The 12,675-nt window shown below is 33.3% G+C and overlaps 1 protein-coding gene across 2 annotated transcripts in view; it reads right to left on the bottom strand.

The window, feature by feature from the left end:
- The window catches only part of GALNT13 (polypeptide N-acetylgalactosaminyltransferase 13), a 514,019-nt gene that overhangs the window by 155,745 nt on the left and 345,599 nt on the right, over positions 1 to 12,675 (bottom strand). For both annotated transcript variants that reach the window (XM_090267489.1, XM_090267494.1), the window contains exon 9: positions 4,419 to 4,599. In XM_090267489.1, coding sequence (XP_090123615.1) covers positions 4,419 to 4,599 — 181 coding nt within the window. The remainder of the gene's footprint in view (positions 1 to 4,418; positions 4,600 to 12,675) is intronic.

Raw genomic sequence — 12,675 nt, 5'->3', positions numbered from 1 at the left:
TGCTCAAAACAAGAGCACAAGCTGTTCATTAAGAAAAGCAAGAACTACAGGTTATATAAGAACAGCTGTGTCTAATCACTGTGTCAATTGATACACATTTAGAAATTAACCTCCCCAAAGAAAGAAGATCAATACGTATTTATAGAACAGCCAGCATTTCAAATATATGGTTAGTGTGACTACACTTAATGTTCTTAAGCTTTTTACCTGTGACTGACCGGAAAAGAATGTTGCCATCTGCAGCGGGCTGTTCTGTGAAGAGTAGTGCCTTCTTACCACATATCATTTCAAAGGATTTGCTCGGACAATTAGACTGGCTCAAGCTGAAACAGCACAATTACTAGGAAAATCTGCCTCATAATTTAAGAGCCTACAGAGCTTTAAAAATCTATGATGCTATAGTATTTGCATTCTTAAAAAGGCAACCAAAAATCAAACTAAACAGGTGTTGAAAATGTACTCTTCAGCACTATTTCAAAGTATTTCTACTCTTCATTTCAGTAGCCATTTGGAGATACAATTAGACACTGCCAACTCTACCAATATTGCCAATGGCTAATGAGCACAGGCCAAAACAATTAGAACATATAGTAAATATTTTTCTTAAAAGTCAGATAAAACTAACTCACACATACATTTTTATATATCCCATTTTAACTTTAAATTCATGGGGATCTTGAGAAAAATAAAATTGCATGGAAAAGTAATCTTATTTTAAGTTTATGGGCTCATATATTATGCTACTCTAGTACAGAATATTATTATCTGCCTAAATCGTGTCTGTTAGACTTTGTATTAGTCATGGAAGATAAGATTATATTACTGTGTATGCCTATGATTATGGTGGAGTCATAAACCCCTAAACACATGGATAAGCCAATGGAATGTCCTTTTGTGATGGCAAACTCAGGGCAATAACATTCCGGATATGTGAAGAATACCCCCTCACCTTTCTTTTGTCAGTGGGTCCTTAACCAGGATCAGAGAAGTGGGACAAAGGCTTCTAATTTGCTGCAATTCTTGTAATGAGATTCCCAGACATCAATGGAGAATTCAGTAGAAAGCAAGAAATAAAAGTGTCTCCCTTTTAAATTCATTCATTCATTCTACTAATTATTTTGCCTATTTTTTTTCAAGGGCTACACAGGAAAGTTACTAAGCACCAGAAGTACATGTTTCTGAATTGCTTATTTTGGATATAGAGATGGTAATAATAAAAATGAAATAATACAGTACAGAGTAATAATGTTTACTGATTGGCTTCAGGGATGCTCCAGCTCTATCTATCTCAAACTGGACTTTCTTCCTCTCTGGAAAGTATATTATTCCCTGTAGTTTCTATACTGTGGCCAATCAAGAGTGAATATTTTGACTTGGCCAGGTGGCTCAGTTGGAGTTGGTTGGAGCATCATCCTGTTCTCTGACTGGGTTGCATATAGGAGGTAATCAATCTCTCTCTCTCTCTCTCTCTCCACACACGCACACACACACACACACCTTCCTCTCTCTCTCAAATCAATGAACATATACTCAGGTGATGATTAAAAATAAAGTGAGTATTTTACATTTTATAGAGCATGTTGAAAGGAAGCAATGTAATTGTCAGAATTCAATTCATAAAGGATCAGAACTTAAAAATTGCACCTTTAATAACTGTAACTGAAGATTTAGTATAGAAATCCTGGTGTGAAAAATAGGATTCTCTTTACAAAACATCTTAGATAAATTAACAGATATATGGAGGTGCTTCTAGAATGTGACATAACTTCCTTAGACAGAATACCAACGTGGTTCAGGAGAATTAAACAGAGTTCAATATAAATTTTTTTAGAGGTCTTCATAAATATGTGTTTGTGATGATTATAATAAAGCGTATAACTCTCAGTATGCATGAGCATGCATGTATGCTTCCAATCTCCTTTCATACCACCTTCCCTCTTTACAAACTTACCTGTTACCTAATGAGATTAAAAAAAGAAAAAAGAAAGAAAGAAACCCAATAATTCTAGATAATAGCAAAGAAATCTAAGGCTGATTTTGAGAGTAACAGAAGCTATAGTAATGATGAAAATAATTATCCATTCTGAATGGCCAGACACCATTCATATGACACCATTCATATGAATGGCTGCTTCCACACAACATACTTTATCTGTTTTCTGATGATTTGAAACCTGCCCAGGGCTAGAGTTGTTTTTAGGCATCCGGCTCTAGTTTCCAGCTTACTTCTATGTCTATTCCACTGAGAAGCAATTTAATGTTTCATGATTTTGATTTTCTTTCTGTTCATACTACAGCGGGCAGATTCCATGCTCAGCCATGCTGTGTCTGAGACATAGATGCCTCTTAGGAAATTCCTAGATATTTTCAGCATATTCTTCAAATATCCCTTTCCTGCTTTCCAAGGTCCCTTTCTGGATTTAAATGAGCCTATTTTATAAGAACAATAACATTCCTAATGATATTTATTATAATGTAAAAACTATAATTTCCAGAATATGCAGTCCCTGTTGACTAGCAAGGTGTGATTAGTTCCAGATAACAAGCATTATTTTTCATTCTTTATACTGTAAAGCTTGTCATTTCATTAGTTTCAAATATGGTTCCACTGTTTATCTGCTGTTTTAACTCAATGGGAAATTTTACAAAAGAGTAGCATATCCCTTTTCAAAAATAATATCCACCATGAGTGAACATAATACATATATTACAATTATTTCAATTACTTACATTCCTAAATATATGTAGTATAAAATCACACATACCACATGTATTTATTCCATTGCTCTTTTCTTTATATTTGAACTCACATATTTCTACAAGTAGTGATTTGAATTCAAAAAGTATCATCAAAGAAAATGAAAAGGTTGTATAAATGTCACTGCCTTGCTGCAAATTTTACATGCTCTTGCTTAACTCAACTCTGTGAACATCTGGACTGGCTTTCCACTAAATACATCTAAGCATGAAATAGTGTGCCTGGCAATAGCTGCTTGACACAGAAGAGGTTTGAAATGTGTGACGAAATTTCTTCTCCTAATCACACATTTACACGTGCTTTGTTCTCATTTTTCCTTTGTATAGAGTAATGCTGGACCTTAATTTGAAAGTTCAGACTACTCATTCCCTTCTTCATTTATAAGAGTTTTCACAGCCTCATATAAAATTTCAGAAATCAGGTTATGCCAGTTAGAAACTAATCAGGCTCTTCTAAGCCATGTAATAGATTATCATATAGAAAAGAGGATGTGGGCATGGATTTCTGTTGTTTTTATGGGTTACATAATAATCACATTGATGATCATAAGGCCTACACATGGACTATCAAAATAGAACATTAAAGTTTATTTTATCAATGTCATTGAATTCCTGTTATATTAATTTACACTTTGGTCTCTTTGTCTATACTCTGACATCATGAAGGCAGCCCTGTGTTTTCCTCTTGTTTGTATCTTCTCATTGTGTTTCTTCTTTTTTTTCTTAAAAATAAGTAATGTCTTAGAGTAATTTTTAATGAGTAATATCATGGTTGAAGAAATTCTAAAAAATTATAAAGTGAAATCACTTACAATCACACAACCTTGCAATCTGATTTTCTCTGAACATTTTCTTCTTTTTCTTTTTAAATGACTTTTGAAATCTTTAAAAAAATTTATATATTACTAAAATTAATTTTACAATTCATTTAAAATAAATTTTAAAATAATAGTATTTCATAAAAAATATTTAGAAAATATAGATTAAAAAAAGAAAATAATAAAATTACTCATAATCCCACTACTCAGTGATAGTCCATATTTACTTCCATTTCCATATATATTTTTCTTTGTAACTAAAGTAGAATAACATTTTATTGTCTCTATTATGCTTTTTCACATATCTATTAATGAGTAATTTAGTTATTAAATATTCTTTAAAATATTTGCATAATTTTCTATCTTGTTTCTGTAGATCATTTAATCTTTTCCTAGTTAGTTATTAAAGAAAATAAGACAGTACAGAAAAACTCTGCTGAAACATTATCAAAATTTCTTACCAACTCAGTCAGTTTAACTTGTGAAATGAGGAAATAAAGACTTCCTTTTCTTGAAAAAAAATTATTTCTTAAAATGACCTGATACAAATTAATTAAATTTAGATTTCTCTGTGTACTGCTTGTCCATTTTTCTAGTATAATGCTTATACAAAGAAAGAAACAAAAAGGAATAGTTAGGCATTTAAGATCAGTATAGTGTTTCTTGTTTTATGGTAAAATTAAGTGCATAGTATAACTTTCTCAAACATGGTTTTCTGCAACATTATGCTGATAACACTTTATTTAAAATATAATAGAATAGCAACAATAATAAAACACATATTCAGCATGTTTAAAATTATATTTTCCCCTGCAGAGAAAGAAAAATGTCAGAATTGTTTACCTGGGGATATGATATAGAAGAAATCTTTAAATTCATCCATCCAAACTTCTGCAAGTCTCCTGTTGTTCTTGTTGATGACATGACCAGTGCCACCAGGGAAAGTGTATGGAGTTGCCTTCCGAAAAACGTGACCCACGTGGGAACAAGTGACAATCTCCAATGAGCCTCCACATTGCCAAATCTGGGGGAAAGAGCAATTGCTATAAATCATTGTAGATAATGTGGTAACACTGTCTGAGAAGCAACTAAAGCTAACTAAGACCAAATCTTCAGATCTTATCTGGTTCTAGCAAACATCAGATCAACACAATTTAGAACTAATATACTTAGATTTGGCAAAAGATTCCAGTTTGGAAGAACTTTATATATTTAAATACTGTAGCATCAGAATCACAGAAATAAGATGTAATTTTTCTCATGTGTCTTTATCACACTACTTAATTTTCAGTTTCTAGTAATTAAACTAATTGCTGTTTAATAGATATTTGGTACCCAAAATTTTCTATTAATCTATTAATTTGTCCATGTCAGATAAACATTCAATAACTAAATTTGATCTGGATAAAAATCAATCTATTACATAGCATCCACCTGGAATGTTAAATGACCATTAATTCCCAGTTGTCCAGATCACCTGTATTATAAGGCCTTTTGTGTGTTATTATTCTTATTAAAATATGTTAGGACTCCTTATATCTTCCCAACATCTACACATCCTTCAAAGCCCATCACCAAAATCATTATTTTTACTATTGAGATTTAAAATTGTGTGAGTTTTGTACTTTAAACAAGCAATTATTTACTTCACTGTCACTTAGGAGACATTTGCAATATATTTCTTGTTATCCTAGAGTCACTGAGAAGTTGAGGCTATATATTAAGTAAAGTGACCATAAAATATCTATTTCTATAAAATTACATTGTATAGCCATAGGTTATACTATAGTATGTGTATATACATATATATGTTTTATATAGACAAATATTATATCTATATATTACATAGATATAAAGATATGACATATATACATATACTACATACACTCATATTTTTTCATAATATGATATATTATACAAGTGCTACAGTTTTTATCCCAATAAACAAAATCATCGTGATTGCTATATATAATTGGAAGGACTTGGTTTAATACTATAGCTAACATTGTTGCTTATCTTTAAAGAAAACATTTTCTTCAATTGGTCCCTCAAGTAATATTCATCTTAAAAGAAGGCTACTATTGACCCTGGCTGCTGTGGCTCAGTGGATTGAGCATCGGCCTGCAAGCCAAGTGTCACTGGTTCAATTCCCAGTCAGAGCCCATGACTAGGTTGCACGTCAGGTCCCCAGTTGGGGGCGCGAGTGAGAGGCAACCACACAGTGATGTTTCTCTCCCTCTCTTTCTCCTTTCTCCTCTCTCTAAAAATAAATAAGTAAATAAACAAACAAACAAATAAGTAAATAAATTATAAAAAACAAACAACAAAAAAACTGCAGTTAGTTTTCTTAAAAAAAAAAAAAAAAAAAAGAAGGCTACTATTGGGATTGGGTAGCAGTATGAGACATTCATGTTTACTACCTGAAGATGAAAGATGCTAATTAATAAGTTGTATTTATCAACAATGTTTTGTGTATTACATCTATCCTTTCTCATTTTCTGTCTAAATAGTGTAATGCTAAGAGAAAAGATGCTGCAATCAAACACTGAAATGGAGCCATATAAAAGAAGACTGGAATTCATCATTCCCCTCAAAAGACATGATAGCTTGTTTGTAAATAATCAATGTATTTAGTTAATTGGTAATTTTCTCATCTTTCTAGCATAAAAGCTATAAATATTCTTATAATTACATACATCTTTACATTTTTCCTTTATATTAGAAAGGAGGAAGTTTATCCTTCTCCTATCAAAGAAAAATTTATACATGTCAGCCTAGATCATATCCCATAAATCTGTCCTAAAGATTTCACTGATTTGGTCCTCCCCTTAATCTTCTCATGAAACATCAATCTTTTCCCTCATTACTAGATTATATCTTCACATACTATCACCTAAAATCTCTTATCTTTCAAATAGGTTAAAAAGAGATAAACATTTAAAAAACTGTGAAATATAAAAAAAAAACTTCATTTCTCAGTTCATATTTCCATTCAACATCTCTTTTTCTGTTTCTCCTCTCTAAATTAACGTAAAATTTTTATCACTATAGGTTATTTCCCTTGCTCCATTTTCATTTATTGTTCTATTCATAAAGAAATGCTTTCTATTTCTGTAGCTTCCCCCAAATTGCCATGGTGATAATCATACAATATTCCCTTGATAAATATATAGCAGAGACCTTCTTGGATGCTCTGCCTTTTTGTCCTACTGCTCCCTGCTTATGTATTTCAACTCTAAATGTCTATTTAAATGCTGGCCTTCATTATTCTTTATTCACTCCTAGGTTGTCTTATTTGTTCTTACTACTCTATGCATGATTTCAATAATTACAACCTCAACAGCAACATCTCAGCCCAGACCTCTTCTATGGGTTCCAGACTTGTGAATTTAAACATCTACTTTATATCTTCTTTTATAGAAACATCCACATAAACATATCTGAAGTGGAATTGTTGATTCATCCCCATTGCATTGGTCAGGTTTTAATTTCTTTCAGTCTTTAAAAAATATCATCAATAAATAGTGCCACCATTCACCCAGGCAGTCAACCCGGATGAACAAACAACTAACAAATAAACAAAAACATCAGGAACCTCCCAAACACCTAGTAGTCATTGCTGATTTATTCATTTTTTAATCACTTATATTCAATCCATCAACAAATCCTGCTGGTGCTCTCTATATAATAACTCTCAGTATATTGTCTCTCTCTGTCTCCAGTGCCATCATCTTTATCATAATCATCAACCTCTCTTGTATGTCAGTAGCAACAGGCTCCTAATGGTCTTGCTGCTTCCACTGTTGCTTTCCTAGGCTTTGTTTTGTACTGAGAAATCAGAGTGGTCTTTAAAAATTTAATCACTCCATTTAAGTTCCCTGCTTCAACCCTTCAATGATTTCTTATTGCAGTATGAATATAAACAAGAATCCTTTAACAGGGCCTCTAAGACCCTACATGATTCTCTCCCTCTGTCAATAAATACCGGTGATACTAGCCCTCCACCATTTCCTAGAATAACAAACCACATACTCTTTCACATGCCAAAGCCTTGACACTGTTCTCTCTATACCTGGAATACAATCCTGTCTGCCTGTCATCTGACTGCCTCCTTCCAAAACTTCTCATCTCAGCTAAAACATTGCCTCATCACAGAGATCTTCCCTATGTGCCATATTTAAAGTACCTCATCCTAGTTATTTTCTGTAATAGCAATCTCTGTTTACTTCCTTCATTTATCATCATAATCTGCAAATTATTCATTTATTTGTTTGGCTATGCTCTTTCCCCTAAACTAGAATGTAAACTCTAAAAGGGCAGTGGAGATATCTAGTGCTTTTTATAGTCCCAGAGGAAGCATAGTGCTTGTGACATGGTAGGTGTCACTACATGTTGGTTGAATGGTACAATTAAGTACCAAGATTAACTTAAAAGAGGTGTCCCTGGCAGAATGATAAGGTTTAAACAGACATATTTTGGAGGATCTTTAACTTGAAATTTTTTTAGAAATATTTTGAGTATCATACTAGTCAGAGTACATAGTTTAATAAAATGATGTGCAACTGCTGTTCTGCATACCTTGGCAATTGAGGAAGTACTTTGGAGGTCACAGCACAAGCAAACATTAGAAGTGATTGATGGTTTATGACAAACAACATTGCTAAATAATACAATTTTATTACTATTTTTTAAGTCTTCACTTGAGGATATATTTATTTATTTTAGAGAGAGAGGAAGGGGGGGGAGAGAAATGAGAGAGAAACATTGATTCATTGCCTCCTATACATGCCCCAATTGGGAAGCAAACCTGCAACCCAGGTATGCGCCATGACTGGGGATCAGACCAGCAAACATTTGGTGTGTGGGATGATGCCCCAACCAGCTGAGCAACCCAGCCAGGACCAATTTTAATTTTTAATGTCTTATGAAAGTAACCATTTAGCCAAACTCATACTATCTCTCTGTTAAAAAACATGAGTTAGGAAAGTACTCTGGTATTTGTATTGTGACCAAGACATTCATCAAGGTGCCTATGATTCAGAAGAAATAGTATATGATTTGTTATCCTTGAGAAGAAATTTAAGATTTTCCCTTTATTGTCAGGAATACAGTGTTAGTATTAAAACTTTCCCTCCTCTTCTATGAATTAATCATAAATAAAGAGTTTCTTCCATCACCCAACTCGTGTATGGGGACTAGGTAAATGAAAGAGAGACTGGCATCTTGCTCCCTGCTGGGTGTTTTTGAGAAGCAAAATCTGCATTTCTCCATGATGCTGCCAGTGAACACAGCACAAGTTGTGAGTGAGTATGTGGGAAAGACTTAAGTGTGGGGAAGAACAAGACCCTAGTAAAATAGTGACCCCTTGTGATACAGAGAATACTGAAGGTGGGTTGGAGTTTACTGGACAGTTCATTCCAGCATAACTGATAGGTCCAGTGATGCAGTGACTCTGGGAGGGAGTGGTCTTTGGAAATAAATGGACCAGTCTTTATTAGTTCTCAATCTCTAGAGAGCATGGAATATAGAAGAGAAAAAATGAGTTTTGGGACTATCAATATGGCAGATCACAAGCAGACATACTCTTGAGATAGGGGACTTTACAGGGTCAGAGAGAGAGAAAAAACTTCCCTCTCCAAAAGGCCTTTGGATAACAGAGGGTGTAAGGGTTAAAGCTGAAAACACTTTTAAGTAAACAACAAAACCTTGTATAGCAGACTACCATATAATGGAGACCACAAATAGCAAGTGAAACCGTACTGAGAAAATAATAGGCAGCCATCATAAAACATGATAAGATAAGATCTGCCATTCTTTATCCCTTTTGTTTAATTCCATACAGAGTGTGCCTGGCTACCCAGAAAACCCTTCCAATACTTTGAACAGACTGGGCCTGGGGAGAGAAGAGAATGTGAGCCATATATTACTTATGAACTCAAATCTTTAAACTGAATATTAGTATTATTTTTAATAACAGAAACTGTCCAGAAAGTGTCCAGAAAGCTATATAATCTGTTCCAAATGACACCAGGATTATAAAGAATATTCTTCAATGATTGGAGAAAAAATAGAACCATTTTAAGTTTGCATACCACTAAATTCCTACTATTCAGTAAGCCTTGTTGCATATAAATTAGTGATTGATAACTGTCCTCAAGGTTCCGAATTTGTCTTTTTGCAAATATCGATTAGCACTGTGGCTGTGTAAGCGAGAGCCCCGATTTCCATTCTGTCTCTCTTGGCCCTACCCTGGTGTGTAGGCTTATGGATTCCATGCCCTACACATACACACAAAAGAAAATGATATCTAGTTTAAAATCTTTTAAAAGTAGTTCTAATTGTTTAGCTCCTTTCCTTCCTAATAGGCAAGGGTGAGGATATATGAGAGTGCTAATTTTTGGTTATTTTTCTAACTTGCAACAAAATTTTATGTATACATGTATATACATAATGCAATAATAGTTGTTGATTTACCAGACAGGAGAAAAATCTGTTACTGATTTTTAATTCTCACAGATGGAGGCAGTTCTTAAACACATTTAGGAGAAGTAATAGAGGTAGAGGTAACTGTTCCATAACTCAGTAAATACTGGCCTGTGCTTTCCTTGTGAGCCATAGTCTACTGATTCCCAAAGCAAAGTGAGTGCTTCTCCCATTGCCATCTGTGCTCACAAATGTGTAGATAAACATCCATATGATATTTCCCAGGTAAATTCTCTATTCCTAATTTGCATGAAAATGAAAATATAAAGGTAAGAATACATAACATTATGCATTAACTAGAGTGATATTGTCATGATAATACTACCCAGTTAATATAAAAACAAAACATTTAATTGATCAAACATTGATCATGTAGTTACCATGTACTTAGTAGATACAGCTCCCAGTAAACAGTATAGTTAAATATTAAAGTGAAAAGAATTCAAAATGAGTGGAGTCCCTATGACTATCATGATAATTTCCCTTATTGCACTCTCAATAAATGTTTTGGAAGGATGGAAGACGTGAAGGAAAGAAGAAAAGAAGGAAGAAAGAGTATGACACAGTCATCAAGAACTTGGGCTTGGAGATAAGCAAATAGAAATTTTCTGATGACTCTGTCACTTAGTATCTATGTACATTTGTGAAAATTATGTAAGTCTTCAAGGTTTTAATTTTCCTATTGGAAAATAGGGATAATAATAATCAAATCCTAAGACCTCAATGAGACTGTGTATATAAAGCACTGTGCCTCACAATTCATATGGGAACAACTAAATTATCTGTAAATTATCATATATTACTTAACTTTTTATTGGTGTTGTTCAGGGAAATAGATGTCTGTTGATTATCTGCTTATTCTTGCTTATTAGAAATATTTTATTTAAATTTTGGTGAATTTCATCTTTTTAGGAATTCCAATAACAATGTCTAGGGGGTTAGGTGAAGTAAGAAGTTTTTAAAAATATCCAATTAGTCTCCAATTAGAATACTACATGTTGTTCTCTGAAATTATTTTACAGTGTCTGAACAAACAGTATATACTGAATAAAATATGATGTCTCACCCACATGAACACTTGGTCTCCAAACTAGCACATGAACAAATGATGTCTAAATTACTTTGTATCATTGAGCACATCTGATTGCTATTTTCTAGGTTTCTAACAGATTATTTGTATACTGTAATCCTCTCAAGTAAATTTTACAATCTATAAAGTACAAACTGTCCTTTTATCCACAGAGGGTTGAAGCTAGTTAGTTACTTGTCTTTGTTCCCAGATATTTTTTTTTATGAAAGGCTTTTGATGATGGAGAAAGCTATTAATCAAATGTAAAATGCCCATTGCTCATTTGATTATCTTCTTGGTTTGCTTCTCCCAGCTAGAAGACAATTAACTAACATACATAAGTCTTTTCATGTTTCTTGGCACCTGCATCAGTGACACTTTAATTAAGATTCCTAAACTTCATAAACTTCAACTTTGCGATCTCAGTTCTAGTGCTACTAGTGTTTCTAAACTTATAGCTGTTGTGCCAAATTCATGCAGCTGCTTGTTTTCTTACTACATTTTATTCCCCTACCCCTTCTTACGCACATATGATCTCTGGCACAAAGTCTCTGTTTATTTTGGCCTTAACAAAGACAACAACAACATACCATGGAGGCACATAGCACAAAGATTGTGAGTGTGTAGTAGTTTCTCAGATCATATGCTAGTGCTGCCACTTACTAGCAGGGTGAACTTGTTTACTTCATATTTCTATGCTTCATGTTTCAGAATAATCTGAGACTAGGAGAATCTACCTGACAAGGTTATTGTGAATATTAAGGCAAACCTTTATGTAAAAAATGGGCTGGAATGGAGCAAATAGGAGAGATTTATTAAGGAGCTCTTGCAATGATCTAGGAAAAAGATGATAATGACTTCGACTAGAGTCACAACAATGGAAATAGAGACCAGAGAGGAATGTAATAACTTGACAGAATTTGGGGAATTAAAACTAAGAAATAATGTATGTGCTTTCCCTTTTTATTATGTTCTTCCTATTAGGCCAAACATACATCCATTTCTTTCCATAAACAGTTCTTAACTATGCCAGTAGCTTTCCTTGATCACAGTTTTTACTGACTTAAAGCTTTTACATTTACCTTTATACCACCTCACCCCATTTAGTTCAGTTCTATATAGTTTGCCATCTTGTGAAATGATTGTGTGTGTGTGTGTATATATATATATATACACACACACACATATATATATATTTTCTCTCTAACCACATTAACTTTTCAAGAAGTATCACGTTTCATTTCATGAAATTGACTTTCATGATTACATGAAATTTAGAATCACTTTTGAAATTGGCATAATTCACACATAGTGAAAAACTTTAGAACATATATACCATTAAATCAGTGTTTTCAAAGTTTAAAATATATTTATATTGGTGCTTAATACATAATGATCGATGGAGCTAGTCAGAGCTATTCATACTAATATAGCAAAATCTAGAAAATCACAAGGCTTACACAAAATGTGTCTCATAAAATGAAATTAGGCCATGACTTGGTGGCTCAGGTGGTTGGAGTGTCCTCCTATAAACCAAAAGATTTCAGG

The sequence above is a fragment of the Furipterus horrens genome, unplaced genomic scaffold (assembly GCF_987537825.1).
Source record: "Furipterus horrens unplaced genomic scaffold, mFurHor1.1.pri manual_scaffold_1, whole genome shotgun sequence".
NCBI classification, from domain to species: Eukaryota; Metazoa; Chordata; class Mammalia; order Chiroptera; family Furipteridae; genus Furipterus; species Furipterus horrens.
The sequence above is the reverse complement of the archived record's forward strand: the minus strand, read 5'-3'. Positions and strand labels throughout refer to the sequence as shown.